Here is a 13006-nt window from a genome sequence, read left to right as displayed (position 1 = left end):
TCCATCCATCCATCCATCCATCCATCCATCCATCCATCCATCCATCCATCCATCCATCCATCCATCCATCCATCCATCCATCCATCCATCCTCCCCCTGTCATTTACATCTGTGTTGTGGAGGCAGGAATCTCAGCAGTGGCAGATGCCAACAGACTCAAAACAACTGATTGGTAAGGCCACTAATGTTGTGGGAATGGAGCTGGACTCCCTTAAGGTGTTGCCGAAGAGGCGGATGTTGTCCAAGACAAGGACAATGCTGGACAATACCTCCCACCCACTCTATGACGTGCTGGCTAATCACAGGAGTATGTTCGTGAGAGACTGAGATTATCCACCACAAAATGACAAAGGAAATCATTGTTGCCTGTGGCCCCGTGTACAACTCCTGCATTTAATGCAAAGTACAAACTGCAATAGTTACACGCTTTTGCACAAAACACGTCACTTAGGAAGCACTGAACAAGCATCCTATCCAGATGCCCAAACCACCTCAACTGGCTCTTTGAATTTGGAGGAATAGTGCCTCTGCTCTGAGTCCCTCCCAAATGGCTGAGGTCCTCGTGCTATCTCTAAAAGAGAACACAGATACTTGCAGTTCTGCTGCTTATGTCTGTGATCTATTTCTTTTGGTCACAACCCAAAGCTTGTTAGCTATATATGAGGGTAGGAACTTATAGTGACCAGTAAACTGACAGCTTCACTTTCCCTCTGTCCTCTCTCTACTGCAACAGTCTCCTGTTCCACTAGTCCTTCACTTGTCAACAGACCCTAGAATACTTACACTCATCTAACTGATGCAGTAGCTCGTCTCTGCCTCAGTGCTGATTCTACGACTTACAAACAGGATAAAACTGCTGTGCTGGGACACCTGGTCCCTCTGCCTGGACAGGCTGCCAGTCCAACACAGAGACACAGCCAACTTTCACCTCCACACAATCAATTTAGAATCGCCTGATAATCAAACACAGATATCTTTAGACTGAGGGAGGAAACCTGGGCACCCACAGGAATCCCACATAAGCATGAGTAGAGCATGAAAACTGCACAAAGAATAGCCCCAGTCACTGAGCAGGTTCAGTCTTGCAACTTTTTTTGCTGTACCTACTTGAAAATATATGCTTCATATAAATTATTTTCAGCTATGTTTTAAATCAGAGAACTTAGTCCTACTTATTGATGATTTGATTTTAATATTATAACAAAAATACATAAAAACTTAAAATTTGGCTTTACAACTAAATTTCAATTTATATTAGAAGTCCAATTAGAGATTCACAGTAATACAGTAGTTAGCACCACACCTCTCGCGCTATGATAGCTGAGATAACCTTTAGTGGCCATCAAATGGATAAGCTATTAAGAAAACTGATGGATGGATGGATTACTCATTTTAGGTTAAAATTTGTAATAAACCCTATCTGTGTAATAGAAAATTATAATCATGTTATATTTTCCTTACCTCGTTAATTCCTCCTCCTCTTGTTGGAGAGCACACCCCTCCTGTGTAGGCTGTCCCACTACGGCTACTATGAAAGTTACGCCCTCTGTGAGCACAGGAAAGCCAAAGTTGCAAGTCCAGACATCACATAAGCTTTAGTTCTCATTAAAATTTTATTTATTTATTTTGACGGTCTTACGAGAAAAGATGGACTACATCACTCTGCTCTCTGATGTTGTCCTTCCTGTACTTCATGAAGTTTTGCAGCGTTATCAATGGGTCTTCCACTACTGGCATCATATTTTTAGAGGTCCAGGTCTCCATGGCGACCAGTACAATCCTTGTGTTGAGCTGTTCCTGATAGATCTGAGGACCACAAAATGCCCATCAGTGCACTGCTTCATTTGGTGTTTTGGTGTGATTTTTTGTAAGTGTCATCTGGGACAGATCATTCCCACACACACACGTGTTTATTGACAGGTGGCGAAGTGAGAAGGCAGAGTTTAGCAGTAGGAGGATTAATTTCCTGCAAACCGATCACTTACCGTATCCGCCGTGTTGACCACAGCTTTGGCAAAGTTCTTGGTTTGGCTGCTTGAGCGACGCAGCTGTACAAACTGTAGAGGAAAAGACGCGCAGATGGCTTAAGAGATGGATCACATCAGCTCTGCTACACACAAATACACAATCAGACATGTAATTTGATTTACTTGTACTGACCAAGTGATATAAGGAATGAGTTACATGGAATGTTTCAATGTACTTCTTGCATGACCAATGTCAACTGAAGTGGCAAAGTTTCGGTTAATTAAATGAAATGCAAATATTGCTTTTTGCTTAACGATGAAATCTGTTGTATTTGACTTGTAGTTTCATCAGTGTGTTACTTGTGTGTTCCCCCAATGTTCTTTCTGCATTCTGTTCAGTGTAAGTTTGCATCAACTCTGTACCTAGTAGTTTGTCTATGCCTTTCAGTTTGTTCCCTGTTTTACTTCAGCAGTGGGTTTTCTAGGTTTATAGTCTGTCTGCCTCTTCATGTTTATAGTTTTACCATTTAGATGTATTTGCCTTTTTGCTGCCTTTGTACATTATCAGCTTTAATAAAGCTTCCCTTTTGTTTTGTTGTTTTCTTGGTCTGGATAAGTCCACCTTTTAACTAAAAGCATTTTTGTATAGTAGATGCCAATTTATCTGCACCATAAGATAATAATTTGGCATCACCGTTAAAATTAGCATTCTGTTGTGCCCTCTTGTAGAAACTTTCAGTTGAGTATGATCAAATGCACTGGTAACCACACCCAAAAGTGACACCACAAAGGTCTATACTTTATATAAGTAGGTGGTGGGGCATTAGGCCAAAATCCTTCTTGAAGCAAGATTGCAACTATATTGGTAACATCTCTGGACACTTGCATCTGCAGATATTTTGAAGCATCTAAGTGAACTTAAATAGTGCTTGTATAGACCATGTAATTCTGGTAATCAAGAAACTCGCCCAAAAAACAACAACCTGCCAACACTTAAAATACCTTTATAAGCTTTTTTTTTTATTGTTTCTTCCATAGATTCTAGTTTAGCTATTCTAGGCTGTTTTATACAATTTGAATCAATGACCCTCATTTATGACTCTTATCCTTCCTTACCTGTCAATAGATGTCACAGCTTTTTTCTTATTGCATATCCATTGCTTTGTCTGTATTCCTTTAAGAAACGTTCAACTAGCATATTAACACCTGTACACTGTCCAGTCCTAACATATTCTGATGTCAGTGTAAGCTTGGAGCTAATGAAACTGGACTGCATGGCCTCTGGCAGCTTTGTTGCTATATAAAAATAAAAGCTCATATGTTTGTGTACAACTAGCAATATGTGACAGCCCCAGGCCCTCTTGAGGGGTTGCTCTATGTGGGTTCTGTTTGCGTAGCAAGGTTTCCTGAGTGGAGCTGAGTGGGATTAGCCATACTGCAGAACACCTGGTCACTGCTCTGCAAGTGGCAGTGTGTCATCCTTCTTTGTTGAGCTGGCCACTAAAAAAAGGTATTAATTTAAATGCTGATATTATGATGATAAAATGTATATTTCTACTTGTTGCTGGGCTCTGTATTTGATTTATCTTTTAACTTGCTATTTTTTACTCACAAACTGCTATCAGACAAGCATTTGCAGCTATTCTTGTTTACTGTTAGCCATGCAAATCCTGGTGACATTTAGGTACTGCTCCTCTCTGTACAAGTACATTTGTAATTTTGGGGAGATTTTATGTCCTTATTGATTGTGGCACTGAAATTTTAGACAATAAATAAGGAGAAGTACTGGACAAACCATGGGGTATGTGGTTAAGCAGTACACACTACAGTCATCAGGCTACCAAGAACCTTTAGCACTCACCATATCATTGTCATTGACCACCATCAGCTCAATATATTTGGTCTCAGTCTGCACAGAGGGCTTGCGAACACTTCGCTTGGACCGTCGCAGACCCCCAGACGCCTGCTGCTCCCTCACTTGGTCCGGTCTGTCATCATCATCACCATCACCTCCTCTGCCATCCCACTCACTGTCCTCTGTACAGTCTGGACACATAAAAAAGCAGAGCTGCAGGCAGTTAGGGAAATATTACTTTTTAAGGAAGATAGAGGACAGAAAATTATTAGCTCAAGTTGGCTTTAAACAATGAAAAATCTAATCTTTAAGGTGACCTGTTATAATTTTACTCATTTTCTGAAACATACGTACTGTTACAAGAGCAGATAATAATGTTAAACATTGCAAATTTTTCAAATAATATACAGAGAGTTCCTATGAACCAAAAGCTCTGTGTCTGACTACTCTAAATGCTCAGTTTTAGATGTTTTCTCTACACTTGGCTCTGTGTGATGTCACTGAGAGCAAATATGCCAAATGTGGTCATCCCAACCAGGACGTTCTGGCTATGACCCAACTACTGTTCAGGAATGGCAGCCAATCAGAAGAAGGTTGACTTCAAGGCTGGAGGAAGGGAGCTAAAAATGCTTATTTCACAAACTTTGAATGATACAAAGCTACTCTCTGCAATTTAACATAACAACAAGGTTGGAAAGGAACAAAACAGGTTCCCCTTTGAACACTGTGAATGTAATATATTTAAAATGATTCTTATTATTTAATTATACCCAGCTTATTTATCCATTTCTTATGAATTTGATTTGATCTATTTTTATGAAATGATTTTGTATTTTTGAAAATGGCTGCTTTTGAGCAGCTTCTGTGAATCAAAAAGTGACATTTATTTTCAGACTTTTGAAAAATTGCGCTTGGCATAGGTTCTTTCCTAAACGAAGTCAAATGTGTCATGAATGTAAGATAAGTGTGGCTTTATACCTGGACAATGGGCCGGAAGTCTGATATCAGGCATCCTGCGTATTAGGTGAGCACCATCATACTAAAGTGAAAATATTAAGATTAGGACCTAAAACAAAAATGTTTAACTATAAAAATCTGTATTATAGTCACAGGTCATTTACCTGATTGCTGTCATTGTGAAAGGGCTCAATACCGTAAGAGAAGAAGCCATCAGAGAACATGCCACTGAGAACCACCAACAAGATGAAGAATAAAGGGTGAGTTTGGGAGGCTAATTTGTAACACACAGGGAGTTAGTATTTGAAGTTACAGACAAGGTCTACTGTCAAACTCACCACAAGCCATGGCATGTGGAGACAGCTGCCCAGGACTCTGGTAAACCTCTTAACCTTCCCTGATAGTAGCAGTGTTCCCCTCCCTGTGAGGACAAAGAACCACTGCTTAGTACAATAACCTCTGCTGACACACTCTCAGCTTTATGGGGACAATTTCATAGATCATTTGATATCACAATAGGTGAGAAGTGAGGAAAAACCTCTCCGTGCTTTCCTGTTTTAAGATGTTAGTGGCACAGTTTATGACCTACTTGTATCGTGTTCTCCACTCCTTTACTCTACTGACAATAGAGCTGGAAGTACACCATGCTCAAGGATCTCTTCAATAAATCAACACTAACGTTGCCCACACAGTTATTTCTTAAAATTTAATGTGGAGTAACTGTACAGCAAACAGGCTGCAACTAAACGCAAAAAAACCCAAAGAGGAATCTGCTCTTGTCATGTAGCACTGACGCTGCTTTGCAAGGTTAAAGCGGTGAAGAGAACCAGCGGGAAATGTGAGAACCATTGATTCACCTGGATTAAATTGATTTCAGCAGGGCGCTTTGACCTCACAACAGCAGCTCAGGGAAACAATGCCTTTGAACTTGAAAGTGTTTTAATCACAGGGATCACTCTGGTTAAGTGCTGCCCTGAATGCATCACGCCTGCTATGTCCAGAAGAAGCGGCATCATCACATGAAGCCTCCATCCAGCTGAGGGACAATCTGGTCTAACCACAGGTCTCCAGCCTCAACCCTGCACGCCCCTTCTCTCTTTTCACCACTCCAGGCACAATCTGACTGCCTGTGAACACACATACACCCCCAGAATTACTCCTCCCCAATCCCAAAGCTCATCTTGCTTTTGTATTAACTGGCATTTTACTCCATATATCCCCCTCCTCCTCCTCTCATTCCAGATCTGCTCTTCCCTCCCTTTCGGTCTTCTTTCATTCTCTTCGCTGCCAAGAACTTAATGACACTGCTGAGCTAACTGGTTGCTATGGAAACAGGCTTGTGATTGGTCAGGAGGACCGAAGGAGAGTTCGAAATGATTGTGGGTGGGGATGTGAGAGCTGGCTGAGTGGGTGGGTGGGTGCTGGGGGCAGTGAGTGGCACATTTGTCCACGAAAAAGCGAAGAAAAAAAACAAACATTAGCCATCCCTCCTGGCTTGCACAATGCAGTCACATTCCACTGGTCCCTCCTGACAAGCACACAGCTCATCGTTAGATGTCAAGGTTTTATCCCGTTTCCACGTTCGCTCGACGATTCTCTCCGTGGGCTTGTGATTTTACACCACGGGCGATCACTTCCTTTCTTTCTCAGCAGTCTGAGAAAAGCAGAGAGGCATGCATACGTACTGATAGGCAAACCCACATATGTGCAGACCGGTAATGTTCACGAGCTTACTTCTAAAGCAGGGAGGACGAAATGCACTTTCCATAAATAGATAAAAGCACGAGGTTGTGATCAAATAGTAGAAAACATCAGCACAATAATTTTAAAAAAGATGGCTTAAAAAGTGTGTTTTACTTCTAAAATAAGAATAATAAAAATAAATACAGTTTGAGCCGAAGGATTTTGTTATATAATCTGATCTATATCAGTTCAGGATTGTCAGGAGGAAGCAAAACTTTAAGTGAGTGTTGCACTGCTGCTCTGGTCACTCTCTTTAATATGCTGATAATGCTGCTTTGAATCACGTTCATGCACTGAAATCATGTGAGCATCCCACCTTATGCAGAAAACCTTACCACAGACTGAAAGGGACTGCCATCCTGGTTAAAGTGCCGTTCTACATAATCTGAAGACAGAAGATGGCTGCAAAGAGAGATAAGATATTATTAATACTTGCACCAGCATCCTTTCTAGTCAGAAATAATAATAATAAACTGGGATTTTTTTCTGCTGTCTGTTCTCCCCACAAATATATTTGGTGTTCCCCATCTTGACATGAAACATAATAGAGGCGCTAAGTGCATTTGCTTAAGTGTGGGGAAATGCTAATTAGAACAGCTGCAGTAAATTAAGAGCACCCACTGATACAAAATGTGCAAAAAAAAAAAAAAAAAAAAAAAGCAGATCTGATGAATTTACAGGGTAATACTAACTGATTTAATTCCAGGTCTAAAGTGAAGGTGCGTCCAAAGGCTTCTACTTGGAAACAGCTCTGGGCCAAATGGACAGGCTGAAAGAAGAAAAAAAGAAAAACACGCTAGAGAGATGGATTTGACAGCTGATAAATTAAAGTGGAACAAAACAATTGTGGTTAGATGTGTCACTCTGTGAAAGCCACAGAAGGGTTGTGAAAAAGTCTCATGAATAATTCAGCAGAATCAATACAGTGTAAGGTCTAAAAGCATCTCAGCAGCTGAGATATTATGATTTATAAAGTCTGCATTGATCAGCACTGGCTGCCAGCTTTCAGGCAAGCTTGACTCCACAGAGCTATGGCTGTTTAGGAGCTAAGCTGGAGTGTCATGATAAGGATAAATAGAGGAGGTCTTCATAGGAGGATAGGAAGAGAAGAAAGCTACAGTTAAGTTACTCCTATGTATTCAGCCATGCTGTGTCCCCGGATGGACAACTGCCAGGCTTGAGGACGTAAGGACACCGCAGGGGCAGGAGAGAGTGAAATTTACTGCGGACCAAACAGTATGTCTCTTCAGCAGCTTCGACTGTGCCAGCGTGGCTTTGAACTCAGTCTGGAGGAACCGGCTGCAGTGAATCACTGGGCTTTTACAATAAAACGCATCACTATGCAGAAATTATTCCCTCCATTGAGTACAGACAACAGATTTCTTACTATTGTCTTGGAGAGGCTGCAGCTTGGTACCTCTGTCCCTGTACAGTAACACTGCTCTACTGCTTTAGATTGTTTCTATTTAACTGTTCTTGACGTGGCTGAAAGACATTATTTTTAAGACAAAGTAGCTGCTCTGATGCTGCTGATGGTATCACAAAGACTTAATATCAAAAAAGTTCATATTTGTCTGAATCTGTCACTCAGTCGCTTTCTCATTGTTGCTGGTTTCAAAGCCGAAACAATCACACTAAAAGGTCCTTTTTAGAAACTCCTCTTCAATTGTGTCACATCATTATTTTCGTCTCCAACAGCCCCCACCTGCTACAGATCTTTTAAAGCCATTGTGGATACTGAAATGTAAATTGCTTAAAGTTCAATATACATTTTTGCATAAAATAACACTTCAAACAACACATTGTAAGATTTATGCTAGCATTGCTCTCACACAAACTGCCTTGCTCCATAACTTTATACCTTTATGATACCTTTATCTTTTTCCTTGAGAACATCTGATTCTAGATGCTAATCTATATTCATCTAATAATCTGTAGAGTTTAAGCTATGCCGAAATGAACGCAATGTGCAAAACCAAATAAATCAAATCAGCCAAAATGTTGCTTCATCTATTTTTGAACACAGTGTGATGTGACAGAAAAAAAAGAACAAGTTCAGCTCATCCCTCCCTGCTGCTTCTAAATTTATCTGGTCTCTTATTCTGAGCATCTTAAATATTTAAAAAACAAAACACAGCAAGTGAGGCAGCTGAGACTTTTGAAATCTTGTCTACGGAAAACCATTTTATGAACATATTATAGTTATGCTTATTTAAGACACCATCTCTTCCCAAGATTATAGCATATGTATTCACTCAAATCTTGAAGCATGTGACTCTGGTGTGTGTACTGAGCCTAATATACTGTCAGAGAGAGAGAGAGAAAGAATGGGAGAGACAGTGGATGGGGGAGAGTGCTCAAACCTCTTGCACCATCCAGCACTTCTTACACAGGCCTGTTCTATAATTAATGGGACATACTTCAACACACTACTGAATAATAAAGAAGTCAGAGACTCAGCATGGCATCCGAGTTATCAGATGATGCGACTATTTCAGGAGAGTCTAGCTTTGTCCTGTGGAGATGGTGGTCGCTTCATATATCACGCGGCATTTAAACAGCTCTTTGATTAACCAGCATTTGAGCAGTGCGTATTAAGAAAGCCAAGTGTTGTTTCATAACTTGTTGCTAGAGGTTACAGCTTAAATTTAGGGAAGGGAAAAATAGCTTCAAGCAACAACTCTTCTTGGTAACACCCACCGGACGCTGCTTCACTTCACATTCAAAGGGATTTTCACTGACTAAATGGGTCAAAATCGCAAGGAGTAAAGGCTGCTGCAATACACCGCCCTGCGCTGTTATCTCTGTGTAGCAGGAGCCGCATGAGCAGTGGGGAGCTGAGCACTGCACTGTTTTACTGACAGGGAGGAAAAGGAGGTTGACACCAACAAAATAAAAGTCTGTCCTGGTGCTGTCACACCCTTGTACACGCATGCAGTTATCTGCAGTCGAAATGGTCAAGGATTTCCTGCATTTATGCCTCGATAAATGCAGGAAATGATTGATTTTAGTGCAGGGCAAATGTTTTTAAGTTCTCATTGAAACATGTATTTATGCATTACTCACGTGGAATAGTTTCTTTTTGTTCAATTTAGAGTGAAATGTATCAGGTTCTTTTATTTAGGAAGGGTCCTAAAACCCGGTCTGGGATCCTTTACAGCATGGGAATAAACAGAATTAAGGATGTAAGCTCACCAAGGTGTCCCCGGTGCTATTCTTCACCCTGGTACCCAAGTAGTCATGAGCCATTTCTTCTTCTGACTTGATTTGCTGTACGAGGCGCTTTGGATAAATGATCTCGGTTGCAGTGTCCCCACTATCCGCCCGGCCCACTGGGGCAAACCAGTCCCACATGCTTCCATCCTGCTCCAGGTTCCTGTCAACACCTGTATGTAATACAAGAGGAAAACTCTCACAGTGTGTTTCCACTAGGCACTGCAAGTTAGCAACACAAGTGAACCTGCCCAAACAGAGCAGCGGGGATTTCTTTAAGGATAAAAAAAAAAGCACAAAGTAATGCACATTTAAAACAAATCAGCCTGTGAGCGTCTTCATCTGTAAGCTCACGGTTTGGTGACCTAATTTAACAGTGAACATTATTTATCCGTAATAGTATTTTATAAAAATAGTGGATATAGCTAGATGTGCACGCTCTGATGGAAAATAATTAGAATACTTGTCATTACTTAAATTATCTACAATAGGGATGCTCATATAAGCCTGCATATTGTGAGTATACAAATGAAAGGCTCACAAATCGTCATCCCAGGGCAATAAAATGTAGTTATATTCTAGTGCTGTAGATGTTTCTTCCTAAATGCTCGTCTGAAATGGTTATGGATACGTTATAGGTAATGAGGCTGCAGTGGGAATGTGTTGATGCAGCAAATTGTGCTTTCAGGCCAGTGGGCTGTTTGGCACCGAGATCCCGCAACAGTAAAATTACGAGCCTACACCAGGGTTCGAAAAGTGCTGTTCACGGTGAAAAATAGAGTGGATGCAAAGGAAACGAAAGGGGTTCTCCCTCTCTCGATCCAAACCCCCTCGCTCGCTTCTCTCTCTCTTACCTGAGACTGCAAGCCTCTCGCCCACTGCAGCAAAGACCGTGAAGCACCACACCGCCAGCATGATCTTCACATATTCCCCCGGATTACAGCATGGAGAGCCGCAGGATGTCACGAACCCGGCAGACGGAGTGAAGAAAAGACTAAAAAAATCACACAAATGATGGCGAGGATCCAAAATCAATCTACTAAACATCTGACGATGTGCCTCCTCTCATCTCTCCCCCTCTCTATCACTCGCCCTCTCAGCTCCGGTCAACACTGCTACAGAGAATTTAGATTTGCATATCAGAATGATGAAAAAAAGAAGTGACAGGCCTTTGTCGGAGATGATGGATACAGGCCTAGAGAGTGATCAGTTTAGAAATAGTGTGGAACGGGAGAGTGCGCACCGCGGAATCATAGCTCCGCAAGCCTGCGCGGGTGCGTATGGGTGTATGGATGAGGTTGTATGTGTGTGTATATGCGAATCTGCAGTATGCGGAAACGAAGGGATGGGAAACCGAAGAGCAATGCGTTGGGTCTGCGGTGAGGAGGACACGTGGGACGCTGGTACCCTCCTTCATCCCGAGCTGCCTCCTCCTCCCGTTGCCATGCAGCTCTGCGCAAGAAGAGGATGCGACAGCCCGCCAGCCGGAGAAAAGCTCGAAAGGGGATCAGGGATGGGCAGTTCATTCATTTTCTGAACATGAAGGAGTTAATCAGGAGTATCCGGGAAAGCGTTGACATGAAGATCACAGCTCTATAGGGGATGAAAGTGGTCCCGACCGAGGAGAGACATTATGAACCCAAGACACCCTCTGACAAACCGGCTACAGCAGAGGCCATACTGTTCACACCTTGTTTCTGCCTTAAACAGCTCAAACTGTTCAAGATATTCTTACGATTCATTTTTATTCATTTCAGCACTGCAAGTTATACCAAATGCCATAAAAATAAACTTAATCACAGGGATCTCCAAATGTTTAACCTGTTTGAATGCATCCTGCTGTTTTAACATTTAGAAAAATGACTGTTTTTGTAATGAGAAGCTGGTTTTCACTTTAAGAGCCAGTGTTACATTCAGCTTATAGGTCTGGAAATATGTAGCACAAGACGAAAACGTAATATTAATGCTGGAAAAAAATGAATGTTACATGTGGTCCACTGAGTACTTACTTAACCACAGCAGAGCGGCTAAGTGAATATGCACGACTGCTACTAAAGTGTAATATCAGGGACTGATTAAGTCTTTTTATTTGAATCAAGCATCACACAGAGCATACTGCCCAAACACACTGCTGTCAGTGAAATGAAAAACTCCAACTGACCACTGTGAATGTCCCTACAAGAACATTACATGATCATGTTGACTAAAGTAACTCTAAAGCTTTTGTTGGCCCCAGTGATCAGTAAAACATGCTGTGTTCAAAGGGATGTATGAGTTTAACTGCTTATGACTCCTAATCAGAAGCCACTAATGGAGATGGACGCTGAAACCTGCAGTCTCTCTGCTGTCTCTCACCTGCTGGGTTTAGCTTCCCTGGTGCAGCCCAATCTCAGCAGCCATCCTATAATACATCAAACTAATGGAGAAAAACTGCACCGGCACCCCCTCTGAATATTTCATTTACCTCCCTTTGAGACAAGCAGAGAAGGAGAAATAGGAGGAAGAGATGGAGGTGGAAGTATCAGGAGGAATGCAGCATAAGCTAAAGATGCTCCTGCCCTGCCAAAATAAAATAAAATATCATAAAATAAAATAAAATAAAAAATGATGGCTGCCAGAATATTGCAGTTCTAAAACTTTAAACAGACACTGACTTTAGTCTGCACTTTGCTGCTGGCTTTCTGATTCAAACACTAAAGTCTTCACTGTGATCTGGTAAGTGGTCACATAGTGCTGATGCAGTATTCTGCAGTAAGACAGCTGAGTGGCAAGTAGTGCAAAGGTGGCTCTGTGAGCAGGGATGCAGTGGTCACACTGGTTTTAGGGTGAATATAAAGGATATGAGGAATTCCATTTTTTTAAAGATTTCAGGTTACACTTAAATGTAACTAATGTATAATAATCACAATCTTGAACCCTCTTATATCAGAGCTCGGCAGAGACAACTCTTCCCAAGCAGCTAGTCCTGAATCAAAACTTGTACTATAGACAGTCGATGTTGATATGTCACAGTAATAAAAGCACAGGTGGGATCACAGTAAATCAGCATCCACCACTATACACCTCCCATACGTGTTATATAAAGGGGGATTCCTTCTGTAGCATATAAATGTTTGAAGTCTTGTTAAGCTGTCTAACACCTTCTGCTAAAACAGGGAAAAAGTCTCAACCAGCTTCTACAATGATTCTCATTAAAAATCCAACGGACATGTTGAGAAACAGAAGGCATTTGTTTCAGAATGCAGGACATACACAAGTAAATAAATGGGAA

General features: G+C 41.4%; 1 protein-coding gene across 2 annotated transcripts in view; it reads right to left on the bottom strand.

Moving 5' to 3' along the window:
* The window catches only part of LOC102290982 (disintegrin and metalloproteinase domain-containing protein 11), a 19889-nt gene extending 8492 nt beyond the window's left edge, over positions 1-11397 (bottom strand). For both annotated transcript variants that reach the window (XM_005920370.3, XM_042218593.1), the window contains exons 1-11: positions 10590-11397; positions 9718-9908; positions 7215-7291; positions 6858-6924; positions 5118-5200; positions 4944-5007; positions 4801-4861; positions 3829-4013; positions 1986-2057; positions 1640-1806; positions 1462-1546 (exon numbers count right to left, since the gene is read on the bottom strand). In XM_005920370.3, coding sequence (XP_005920432.1) covers positions 1462-1546; positions 1640-1806; positions 1986-2057; positions 3829-4013; positions 4801-4861; positions 4944-5007; positions 5118-5200; positions 6858-6924; positions 7215-7291; positions 9718-9908; positions 10590-10782 — 1245 coding nt within the window. In that variant the 5' untranslated portion in view covers positions 10783-11397. The remainder of the gene's footprint in view (positions 1-1461; positions 1547-1639; positions 1807-1985; positions 2058-3828; positions 4014-4800; positions 4862-4943; positions 5008-5117; positions 5201-6857; positions 6925-7214; positions 7292-9717; positions 9909-10589) is intronic.
* Between the last annotated feature and the right edge of the window lie 1609 nt (positions 11398-13006).

Source organism: Haplochromis burtoni, unplaced genomic scaffold, assembly GCF_018398535.1.
Source record: "Haplochromis burtoni strain Fernald_Lab_line unplaced genomic scaffold, NCSU_Asbu1 Contig_21, whole genome shotgun sequence".
Classification (NCBI taxonomy): Eukaryota; Metazoa; Chordata; class Actinopteri; order Cichliformes; family Cichlidae; genus Haplochromis; species Haplochromis burtoni.
The sequence above is the reverse complement of the archived record's forward strand: the minus strand, read 5'-3'. Positions and strand labels throughout refer to the sequence as shown.